This window comes from Eucalyptus grandis, chromosome 6, assembly GCF_016545825.1.
Source record: "Eucalyptus grandis isolate ANBG69807.140 chromosome 6, ASM1654582v1, whole genome shotgun sequence".
Taxonomy (NCBI): Eukaryota; Viridiplantae; Streptophyta; class Magnoliopsida; order Myrtales; family Myrtaceae; genus Eucalyptus; species Eucalyptus grandis.
In genome coordinates this window covers 57,387,425-57,399,489 of record NC_052617.1, presented here as the reverse complement: position 1 = coordinate 57,399,489, position 12,065 = coordinate 57,387,425, and the positions used below count along the sequence as shown (strand labels likewise).

The 12,065-nt window shown below is 44.1% G+C and overlaps 1 protein-coding gene across 2 annotated transcripts; it reads right to left on the bottom strand.

The window, feature by feature from the left end:
* Positions 1 to 6,643: 6,643 nt before the first annotated feature.
* LOC104451034 (glyceraldehyde-3-phosphate dehydrogenase GAPCP2, chloroplastic) lies at positions 6,644 to 11,455 on the bottom strand. Of its 2 annotated transcripts, XM_010065784.3 has the most exons (14): positions 11,191 to 11,453; positions 10,451 to 10,533; positions 10,268 to 10,335; positions 10,145 to 10,183; positions 9,755 to 9,855; positions 8,970 to 9,082; positions 8,758 to 8,857; positions 8,507 to 8,653; positions 8,219 to 8,279; positions 8,047 to 8,144; positions 7,792 to 7,934; positions 7,589 to 7,672; positions 7,050 to 7,139; positions 6,644 to 6,925 (listed from the first exon to the last, which is right to left on the bottom strand). In XM_010065784.3, the coding sequence occupies exons 1-14, from the start codon at positions 11,275 to 11,277 to the stop codon at positions 6,871 to 6,873; spliced, it is 1,269 nt and encodes a 422-aa protein (XP_010064086.1). In that variant the 5' UTR covers positions 11,278 to 11,453; the 3' UTR covers positions 6,644 to 6,870. The 2 variants fall into 2 exon arrangements, with proteins under 2 accessions (XP_010064086.1, XP_039171922.1); XM_039315988.1 differs by lacking the exon at positions 10,145 to 10,183 and having other exon boundaries at positions 11,191 to 11,455.
* Between the last annotated feature and the right edge of the window lie 610 nt (positions 11,456 to 12,065).

Below are 12,065 nucleotides of genomic sequence, written 5' to 3'. Positions count from 1 at the left end.
GAGAGGCGGAAGCTTCCTCCCAGCGCAGACGTTAATATACATGTTATATGTACGTATATATTCCGCGATATTGTTTGGTGAACCGGGGATAATTTGACTTTTCTTCTCTCGAGGATGATGTTGAGCTTGAACCAGCCAATATGAAATGTCAGGGAGAACCGGGGATAATAATTCACTACAAACTAAACCCAATCCATGATCGATTTCTCCTCCGAAACTAAATCAACCAAAATTAATTGAGCCCCCATCAACAACCAGCCATATATATATAACCATCAAGATTTTAACGTAAAAATCCAATACGAGAAAAATCACAGATCACTCGAAAACTTTCATTAATCATTAAAAATAGTATGATGCACAGAATTGTTATCTCTAGTCATGCACTAAAAGCTTTACATAGATATTATAAATTCATTTCATCACCACAAAAGTAGATAAACATAAATGGTTTTCGCAATAGGAGAATTCGGAGATGATTCTCGATGAATAAAAACATCAACTCACGAATAATATACTCAGACTTGAGCTGATTCCGTTAATATTTAGCCTTTGAATTAAGATCACAAAGTTGCGGCCCTCTGTTTTTCCTCTCCCCTTTCCTGTTTCGGTGAGCATCACAAAGTCGCAGCCCTCTTTTTTTCCTCTCCCCTATCCCGTTTCCTGTTTCGGTGAGGCTTCTGTCCTCTCTCTGTCTCGTCACACTTTCGGCGCACACCACGCACGAACCTTTTTCTTTCTTTCTTTCTTTTCAACTTTTTGACTTTGCTCCTTTTTTTGTCATTTTGTTTTATGTTAGCTGGGCCCCACATGAAGGTGGACCCAGCCAACACGAAGAGGAGACAAGAACGTGGCTCCACATCTACGACGAGGCCTCCTGCTGCAGATGTAATGGAGATGGCCCGACTCTGCCCACCTTCGTTTGCCTTCACATACGACGCGTTCAAGACTTCAAGTCATCGAAGCCCGCGAACGAAACGAGGAAAATAGAAGGGAGCTCGCTCGTGAACAAGAAATGGAGAACAATCCGAGAAAGGGAGAAGGATTTCGCGTCTCCGTTCGGACGTCCCAATTGTTATTCAAGCTCATTATTCATCTATTTGGAATAAATAACGATGTTAAGTGAATTCTGAACTTCGATCGATGAGTTGTTAAGCTAGGATTCTATATAAAAATGATAGTTTATGGCACCATGGAGCTTGAGTCCAAATTAGAACTTGACCAGAACTAATTTCTAAAGTTTCGTGTCACAGGAGAATATGAGTAACGGGCAAAGACGAATGTTCACTATAAACAAGTTTCCTCGTAAGCACATAGAAGATATTTTATCAATGAATAAGCATAGTCTAATCAAGTCATTGGTTAAAGTAGAGTTTTAGTTAAATATTGATATCGTTTTTGACTAATTGATTGGAATAAGAGTGCTATCTCTTTTTTGTGTTTGTAAACTCATATTTTGAAAGAGATAAGAATTAGATATGTTATGTGCAAGGTGTGATTTTAAAATATAAATGTAATATTTATAGCTTGGGATTGGGCATTTGCTAACTCATTGTTATTTGAAATGGTTTAAGAATGTTCATGAAAGAATTTGTGAAAGATTTTTCATACAAACTTGAGAAATTTTTTAGGAAATTTATTATAGTTGATGAACTAAACTATGAAAGGTTATGTGATTTGGGTTGTGAACTTGATTTATGAGATTGGATTGTGGATTCGGATTTGTGGATATTGGAGAATGATATTAGTGGATTATGCTTATGTCACTATGACCAAATTGAGGAGTAAATATGCTTAATATTATCAAAACATTTTTTTGGGCTAACCCACCAGCTAATGTAGGTGGAGACTTAGTCAAGGAGGAAACTTGGTTGCCTTTGTTATGGTCACCATAGTTAGATACCAAGCATTACATTAGTCAATGGAATGACCATTGGCGTTTGATTTGATAAATATTGATCAATGGAAAAGTTTTGTTGGAAGGATATCATCCACTTGCGATATACTACATGTATTGTATATTAAATATGGGATTGATGAATTATGACATCGGTTTATAAAGAGACATAGTGAATATCCTACCTGCTAAGAAATGATGTACTACTCACTAGACTTGGGTTGTGATTCCTCATTCCATTTGTCTTACTTGCCACAAGTAGGACAAGAGTGAATGTTGGCTGGATATTTTGATAATGTGATATTTTTGTGTAAGTTGTATATGGCTAAGATGAACTTTTGAGTTAGTTGTTCCGGATGACTCTTTTATCAAATACATGAATGTTTATATTTTGATAACGGCACGATAATGGTTGTGGTTGGGGTTGGGTCTTTTGGTTAGAAGGACACTCGTGCCATTGCCCTATTATTGTAGAGTAGCATCGGAGGTCGATTCATAGTTCGATTGAGCTGGAATTTTGTCAACATGTTCATGGCCCACTATTCTCGAATCTGGATGGTTTGATTTTCGTTTGGAATTCCCCACAGCAAGTTTTTCGTAGGTTGATCAAAACTTGCATTTTTTATCAGATTCATGCTTGATCTCTAGTGAAATTTATGCGTATTGCCAAGAATCATGTTTTTGAGATCTTTGCTGCTATGTATCTCTAGTAGTTACTAGAGAAAAACTTTATTCATCCAATTCTATTGATAGTGAAGTTTTTTGGGTGAACTTCAATCCCATGGTTTTTTATCTTCTCACACCGAGTGGGTTTTTCACGTAAAAAAGTCACCTTGTGTTTGCTTGCTTGATATTTATTTTACTCTATTATATTGATTCCTATTAGATTTACACAAGAGGGAAGATTATTCAATTCTACTGCATTAATCCCATATTGTTTGGATTATACTCTCTCGTCAGCCTGCACATTAAACAAATGGGGGAGAGGAAGGAGAGGTGGAAGCTTCTTCACTTCACGTCTCCATCGCAACTGCGCTCACTTCCCAAACGACATTGCCAATTGCAACACGGCTAGCAATACAAAAGTATCGGAGGAAACTTTACCCCCCACATAGCAACCGCAACCTCATCGGCGTGCGCCGATTGCGTTGGGAGTGCTTTTTAGGTAGTTTGACTAGTGAGTAGAGACTTACTTCATCGTCTACGTTTGCCGACTTGACAGTTACTTGCCAACTGCTGCAATATAAACTAAAGCATTATTACGTTCGCAAATGCCCATTTCGGGCCGCAACTGACCCACTTGCCCTGGAAATCGACGGCATAAATCGCATACGCCTGACGTCTGTATCATAGCATGAAAATTGACAAACAACTTTGGGGAACATGACGTAGGATTTGACCCTGTCCGAACTGAATCATATCAACTCTTGGAAACGATAACTTATCATCAGGGAGAAGTGCCAAAAAAGTCCTAAACCTTTTGGCTTTGTGCCGATTTAGTTCTAAACCTTTTTTTGGTGTCGATTTAGTCTTAAACCTTTTTACGTTGTGCCAATTCAGTTCTTTCCGGCCAATTTTGGCCGGATTTTGCTGACTGGACGCCAGCCGGCTAACATGGCCTGATCGGCGCGACGTATATAATTTTTAATAATATTTTAAATATTTTTAAATATTTTTATTTTTTAATATTTTGCTCTTTTAATTTTTATTCTTTTCTTTTTTTTCTGCTCATCTTCTTCCTCCAGGCCCGGTCGCCTGAGCTCGGCGACTAGCCGAGGGCGACGGCCGGCGAGGTCAAGGTCGACCTCGCCGGCCACCTCGCCGTGGCCGCCCTCGAGGCTCGGGCGGCGAGGGCAAGCCCCCGCCTCCTCCTCGCGCCGGATCTCGGCGAGGTCGAGCCGCCGGCGGTGGGCAAGGCTCGACCCTCGCTAGATCCGGCGAGGGCGAGCCTCGCCCGCCGGTGCGAGGCCGCCCTCGAGACCCGGGCGGTGAGGCTCGCCCTCGCCGGATCGGCGGGTCAAGCCTCGCCCACGACCGGCGAGGGCAACCTCGCCAACTCCTCCTCGCGCCGGATCGGCAAGGTCGAGCTTCGCCGGCGGTGGGCGAGGCTCGACCCTCGCTAGATCCGGCGGGCGAGCCTCGCTCGCCCGGTGCAAGGCCGCCCTCGAGACCTGGGCGGCGAGGCTCACCCTCGCCGGATCTGGCGAGGGTCAAGCCTCACCCACGACCGGCGAGGGCGACCCCGCCCGGCTCCTCCTCGCGCCGGATTTGGCGAGGTCAAGCTTCGCCGGCGGTGGGCGAGGCTCGACCCTCGCCGAGATCCGGCGAGGGCGAGCCTCACCCGCCCGGTGCGAGGCCACCCTCGAGACTCCGGGCGGCGAGGGCCCTCGCCGGATCTGGGCGAGGGTCAAGCCCGCCCACGGCCGGCGAGGGCGACCCCCGCTCCTCCTCGCGCCGGATCTGCGAGGTCGAACCTCGCTGGCCTTGGGCGAGGCTCACCCTCGCCGCCGGATCCGACGAGGGCCTCGCCCACCCGCACGAGGCCACCCTCGAGGCACAGGGCGGCGAGGCTCGCCCTCGCCGAATGCAGCGAGGGTGAGCCCGCCAAGGCTCCTCCTCGCGTCGGATCCGGTGAGGCGGCCTCGCCGGCGAGCCGCCCGCCCGCTCGGCGCGAGGCCGCCCTCGCGCCACCGGCGAGGTGGCCGGCGAGGTCGAGACCTCGCCGGTCGCCGAGCTCCGGCGACCGGCCGGAGGAAGAAAATGAGCAGAAAAATAAAAAGAATAAAAAAAAAAAAAAAAATCAAAATCAAAAGAAAAAAAAATCAAAAAAATTAAAATACTATTAAAAATTATACACGTCAGCCGGCCGGCGTCCAGTCAACAAAATCCGATCAAAATTGGCCGGAAAGGACTTAATTGGCACAACGTAAAAATGTTTGGGACTAAATCGGCACCAAAAAAAGGTTTAGGACTAAATCAGTACAAAGTTAAAAAGTTTAGGACTTTTTTGGCACTTTTCCCCTTATCATCACCATCATCCCTTTTCTTGGGTCCTTACGGTCCACCAAAGAGATCGATAGATTCTACAGGGGGTAAAAACCAAGTGATAAGAAACAAGAGCAGCCCTCTGTCTGTCTCGTCCAATCGGAGCTTCTTTCATGCGTATCAAACCCCAGTGGGCCTTCTTAAACAAGCACAGACTCAACGCAGTTATAATTTGGCTTGGAATGCTATCACGTCTCACGGTTTGTACGTAGACAATTCAAAGATGAAGATGCATGATGCTGATGATCTCAATACCACTGCTGATGTCGCTCATAATCCATGCATAGATTACAGAACAAGCAGAGAGAACTAGTACTCCCAGCAGACCAACTCTCAACCCTCTCAAAATTAGGGATTTCATCATGTTTTACTAACCAAGAAATAAAGCCAAATCTTGGGACATTGGGAAGGGTAGACCAGCAGTCGTTTCTGACAATTTCCCGAGCACCAGTAGTAGCTTGTCAAACTAGGAACTTCATGTCGCTATGCTCACTCGTGTAATCCAATGGAAGTCCGTGTTACTGTTCAATATTTCAATACATCACAGACTTTGGCCCTATTTGGTTCAGCTTTAAGAATGGGTTTAGGACTAAAAGTCTCATGGCCAAATGCAAACGCGTTTAGTTCGATTTTTTAGACAACTTTGGCAAAATGCAATTGCATCTCTAAATTGCTCTAAGGGCCTTTAACCCAGTACAGCTCTTGAGGTCCTTTGGAAAGCTACATCCTCGGAATGCAAGTCCGGTATTGTTCATCTTCCTAGTACTATTCATCTTCTTTGGAGAGACTAACAGAGGCTGATGACCGCTGGCCAAGGAGTGGCCCGCGCCGACAACTGTCGCCTAAGGTGACCCTGGCGACCGCCGCCTGAGGGTTGTGGCCACCGCTACCTAAAGATCGCGTGACCCAAGCGATGGTCACGCGACCTTAGGCGTCGCCTGGTCACCAAACCTCAAGCGTCATACGACCCAGGCAATAGAGACCCAGGCAACGATTGCGCGACCTCAAGCGTTATCGGGTCACGCAACCTCAAGCAGTGGTTGCCTAGGTTCGTGCGACCTAGGTGACAGAAGCTTGAGGTCCGGCGGCAATAGGCAACCCCCGCCTGAGGTTGCTAGACCTCAAGTAAGGCTGTCCGACGGCTAGATCTAACCATCGATAGCTACATTTTAAAAAAAAATATAAAACTTTTTTATATATAAAATTTAACAAAAATCCTTTAAAAAATGTAATTTTTACTAAACGGTATTTAAACTAAATCCTTTTTTCACAATGCACTTTAAAATTATAATTTACAAAACGCTATTTGCACAAACCCTTTAATTCAAAGGTATTTGCATTTTCTTAATGAGATTTGCCCAAATTCGAACCAAACGGACCCTTTAGCTCCACGCTAGCCCCTAAAGCCTGAAAGAAATAATTCTCTTACGGATAGCTACGTCTCATTAGCACCGCAATATCCCGAAACGCCTCGCGTTCACTGTACATTCAGGCCAAGGCACTTACTTCGCTTATCAAAAACAGAAACGAGTTTTTTTTTTTTTTCCTTTGGTAAGAAGGGAGTTTTTCTTTCACTGAATTTATATCCAGGCACAGGACCACATTGACCATATCGGATGATCTCCATGTTTCAATAGAAAAAATATCAAAGACCACAATCATGTAGAGCCAGCGCAAGCATTAAAAATAAAAATAAAAAACCAGCAAAAGGGGGAAAATTCTGATTCCTTATTATGTTGAAGGCACCATGAACTGCCTGGTTCCAGACAGCGGTACCAGACTATAGAACAGATACCATTCGAGTAAAATCGTCCACAAGATAATACAGGCTGTATTGAATAACCAGAAATCTCTATCAAGCATCATAACTCTTGTAAATGGAGTAAGCATGCCGCAAATTCAGGTAACTATGTAGCACCATTCATCATTCACTTGTGGGCTGCGACTAGGGCCATGTGCTCTATCAAATCTAGGACTCGGTTGCTGTAAGAAAGTCAAATTGCCATAAAAGTTTAGATATGCTAGTTGGACATTATAAAACATTAATTCCACTCATATTGCCTTGCCACTTCTTAATATTCAGAACAAAAGATCAAGAGATGTATACCTGTATCCCCATTCATTGTCGTACCACGAAACCAGCTTCATGAAAGATTTGCTTAGACCTATACCTGCTTTCGCGTCAAATATACTTGATCTGCAGTAAAAGCATCACTCAGCTATAAAACTCACAAAACATGGACAAAATCAATCACTTTTGCCACTATCTTTTGAAAAATAGATGCTGTTAACCTGTCTCAACACACAAAATTCACTTTTAGTAGTTGTAAACCACCATCTTTTCTTTATAAAAAAACTAACATCCAAAATGACCTTCACTCAAGTTTAAAAGTTCCATGCCACTGTGAGACTAGATCTTTATTAAATTGGCAATTTCTAGGGACCAACAAGGCAAGCAACAAAAATAGAGCTAGCCACTAAATTGATTGTATGGAGCATCATTGCTTAATGTAAAACAGTAAAAAAGAAATCAAAACATCCAATCCCCCTCAAGAACATGTGCATGCAACGCAAGGCCTTACCACCCACTGACAGAAAGGGATGGAGGGAATGGGCAGGAGAGGAAGGAAAGCACAATGGACATACCTGGAGTCACCGACAAAATCATTCGAGACAACATCCTCCTCTGTATATCCAAGGATGCCCTTGAGCGGACCCTCCGATGCATACCTTTATTTTAACAATCCAAGACGTGTTTATAGTACTACTCAAAGGGACTTCCATCAATTTTCATCAACTAGTAGAAAAAAGAAAGGGAGGAGGAGAGGGAGGGGGGGAATTCAACATACTTTATAGCTGCCTTCACATCTTCATAAGAAGCACTCTTCTCAAGCCGACAAGTTAAGTCAACAACAGAGACATTAGGAGTTGGGACACGGAAAGCCATCCCAGTGAGTTTTCCGTTGAGTTCAGGAAGAACCTTTCCGACAGCCTATCCAAAGGGAAAAAACAATATCATCACTATTGACCCCACAATGATCCAAATCTTATAAAATCTAGAATCTGTCCATGTCTTCGTCAAGAAATTCCAGTTATCATTATACCTTTGCAGCACCAGTGGAACTGGGAATGATATTTTGAGCAGCTCCACGGCCCCCACGCCAATCCTTCATCGAAGGACCATCCACTGTCTTTTGGGTTGCTGAAAAAGATAAATCATCATTATTAGCAAGACCTCTTAACATCAGATAGGCAGAAGGGAAAGAATGGGAGTACCTGTAGTTGCATGTACAGTCGTCATCAAACCTTCAATTATACCAAATTCCTCATGAACAACCTGCCAAAAAGGTTAATTACAACAATTATGTTAGTATGAACCAATTATCAGTGACTGACTCGGCAAGAGCCAAGATGTGAGCCGCATCCACTACAGAGAAGATACAATACTGCAAAGGGTTAGAAAGAGACAGAGAGAGGAAGTTTCCAAAGACAGCTGCCCACTATTCAAGTTTCACCAGGTTGACGTGAAAGGCAGGAATAACTTATGGAAGCGTGAAAACCAACCTTGGCAACAGGAGCAAGACAATTGGTCGTGCAGCTTGCGTTAGAAACTACATCCATGTTTGACTTGTATGACTTTTCATTTACTCCAACCACAAACATAGGTGCATCGGCTGAAGGAGCTGATATGACCACTTTCTTGGCACCAGCCTGCAGTAATAATCAGCGGGCTCAACTCGTGGTGTTTATACCCATCACCCTATCACATAGATGTACACATGCGTGCACAGAGCAAATTAAATGATTATAGTGACCTTCAGGTGTGCGGAAGCCTTGTCCAATGTAGTGAAAACTCCAGAGGATTCAACAACATACTCAGCCCCATGATAACCCCAAGGAATCTCTTCTGGATTTCTGAGAAGAAAGAAATGTCAAACTTTACCCCTTCCTGCTTTAAGTTTAGAGGTTGATGTTTGCAAAAGAGAACTTTCTACAAGCATATTCTTTCGGATGAGTAAGAAAACACCTTTTGCTTTCAACTTTAATTTGCTTTCCATTAATCTCCAAGGTGGAATCGTCTATAACATTGATCGTTCCATTGAAAACTCCATGAGTGGAGTCATACTTGAACATGTAAGCCTGGACAGATCGATAAAAGAAATGTCAGTATCTCCTGTATCTCCTCAAGGAGCAGACCTGCTATAAAGCATTGTGATATCCCTCCAACGATCACAAATTCCAAAGCTGTCACATCTTACAAATTCTTTCGGCTCGCTAATTATACACAAATACCACAAGAGTCAGCTATAAGTTTTATCTTAGGATGATTTTTCAAAAGCAAAGCAAAGCAAAATGAGGTAACCCTGAGCAGTAGACATTAATATGGTAGCAAAGCGGACACAGGAAAAGATAAATCTCATGCGACTTAAGTCGAAGGCTGATTTAAACATTCACCAAAGCATGGTGGATGAGTCAGCAGTAGCTTAATTTAAGTTATGAAACATTCATTGAAGAAAAACAATAATCTGGCTTGTTTAAACAAATGGTCAAGTCAATCATTTTCCAATTCTAAGCTAAAGCAGAAACAAGCTAGCAGCAGATCAGAAATTTTTAGAATACTGCAATGGATATTCCAAGTCCACTACCAAATAACAGACATAAAAGAGATTAAAACATCCATATACCACATAAGTGACGCAACAGTAATGCTATAACCAACAGAACCACTCAATCACATAAAGGAGGGAAGCCACATGACATTTCCTTGAAGGACTAAGTAATTTGCATTAAAAAGAAGGTAACTGCACGTACCATGTATTTAGCATCGATAAAAGGATCATTGACAGATACTACGTCAATATCATCCCTAGCGGTTGCTATCCGAAGCACCAATCGTCCGATTCGACCAAATCCTGCACGAATGTAATGCCACCACGCTCAAAAAACACTTCCACCAGACCCCTTTCATTTAAACTGTACACCTCGTGCAACAACTACATACTGTTCTAGACATTCTTCTATTTTAGCTGATATATGCAGAACAGCTGCAAACAGCCCCTATCTTGCAATCCCTATGGTATCTGTTAAAACACAATTCCAGAATGCCCTCTATATATACCAGCACACAATTTCGCATGGAATGAGATTACAGGCAAAGCAGAATAACCACTTAGCATAACTCCTATCAGCCCCGGAACATACCATTGATTCCAATCTTTGTCTTGTTGCTGCCATCTGATCCTGCACGACAACATCACCCCTCAGGCTCCGGTCCAATCAAACCATTTTTAAAAACCAGTCGAGATATGCTACAAGGATTCTTACTTGGAACAATAGGCCGCACATCAACAGCCGTAGCTCTAACAGGCTGAATGCTCCTGACAGAGGATTTCCTATCAATTTTTGTTTTTTTGGGGGCGAAAGATTGTGTCAGCGACAGTTACTAGAGGCCACAAAAACCGGGAGCGGCAAATTTAACAGGAGCAAGAGAAAGATTATAGACTAAACCGGAAGGAAATGGATCCGGTGGGGACAGGAGTGCCGTTGAAGCTGGAGGGAAGGCGTGAAAGGTTGACGCTGCTGGACGAGACCTGCAAAAAACCAAAAAAAAAAAAAAAAAAAAAAAAAAAGAGGTTGAAGTTGGTGAGCTGAATGGGACGAGCCACCTCCCAAGATTTAGGAAAAGAAGAAGGGGAAGCCGGGAGTGGGTCGCGAAGACGGTGTCCGCCATAAATCCAATAGCAAATGCAGCGGAAAAGACAGGATCATCAAAAAGTGAAAGAAAAAAAAAATTAATAATTAAAGGAAACAAAAAGAAGAAGAAGAAGAAGCGGAAACGAGGGAACAGGAATCGCAAAATTCACAATTCGCGGCGCGGCGTGTTCGGAGAGCAGCTGCGGCGTTGCTGCTGCTGCTGCCAACGGGGAACACGAGTAGGGAGGAAGCTAAAGATTCAGCTCGACGAACAAAAACTAAGCTCGAGCATACCACGGGGAGCCCAATGAAAAACTCGCTCAACCAAAAAAAAAAAAAAAAAAAAAAAAAACAAGAAGAAGAAGACCGATATCATCAAAGGTGACAAGACCTGGGAAGACCGGTTTCTCGAGAATCAAACGAAGACGAACTAGAAAGCATCAACAAAACAGAGCTCGAATCAAAGCGCATGACAATGACGATGATCCGTCTCGCGTGCTTGTGCAGGAGAGAGAGAGAGAGAGAGAGAGAGAGAGAGAGAGAGAGAGAGAGACCTTGGAGGGATCTGAAGAGAGGGGAGAGAGGTGGGAGACGGCGGGAGCAGCGGCGGGGGACGGGCGGAGGAGAGAAGACAGAGCCATTTGCGGAACTCTTCCCTCCGAGGCTTGACTGCGAAAACCCTAGATTGACCAAGAGCAAAGAACAAGAACGAGGGAAATGAAACACGGTGGGGGGGGGCGGCGGGGGAGGCCTGGAGCTCAACTCGAGAATGGAAGGAGAAATGACTTTATGGGGGGTAGGCACCAGGCAGGCAGGCAGGCGGAGAAAAGCCTACTCCCTATTTAAAATAACAGAAGTGGCCTGGCCTGCGGACTTCCCTATGCACTAATCTATGCTGTACAGACTCGTCTCTCTCCGTCCCAACAACAACAACACTCTACGACTCCAAAATAAAATAAAATAAAATAAAAAGAGAAAAAACAGGAAAGGAATCGGGGATGGCAATAATGCCGGAGGGGGGTGGGCGCATGTGATGTATTTTGGGAGCGAGGAGGTGTGCGGGCGTGCGTGCGTGGGTCACGACGACGTAGGTGAGAGTGTCGTGATGCGAGGTTGGCGGGGAGGAGGAGACGGGGGGGTTGGTGGCGGCGGTGGGATTCGGCCCTCGAAAGCCACGTCGGACCAGCTCAGGGCCCCTCCCTCTCGGTCAGATCTTTTGGGCTCTTTCTCCCTTTCTTCTTCAGCTTTTTCAATTGATGAATACCGGTCTAACCCCCAAAAAGAAAAGAAAAAAATCGATGAATACAGGTCCCACCCCTCCTCTTTTGATCATTCTCGTCTCTCATTCATGCTAATAGTGCGCCGCACGGCTGATGATACCCCCCCTCCTTTTTATCATTCTCTTGTGAAAAAATAGCATAAATATGAA

Excerpts from the sequence above, each read along its gene's own strand:
- LOC104451034 (XM_010065784.3), bottom strand. The coding sequence starts at position 11,277 with ATGGCTCTGTCTTCTCTCCTCCGCCCGTCCCCCGCCGCTGCTCCCGCC. Across the intron at positions 10,184-10,267 it reads TGTGCGGCCTATTGTTCCAA|GATCAGATGGCAGCAACAAG; the intron begins GTAAGAATCCTT and ends GTTGTCGTGCAG. Across the intron at positions 7,935-8,046 it reads GTTCCACTGGTGCTGCAAAG|GCTGTCGGAAAGGTTCTTCC; the intron begins GTATAATGATAA and ends CCCTTTGGATAG.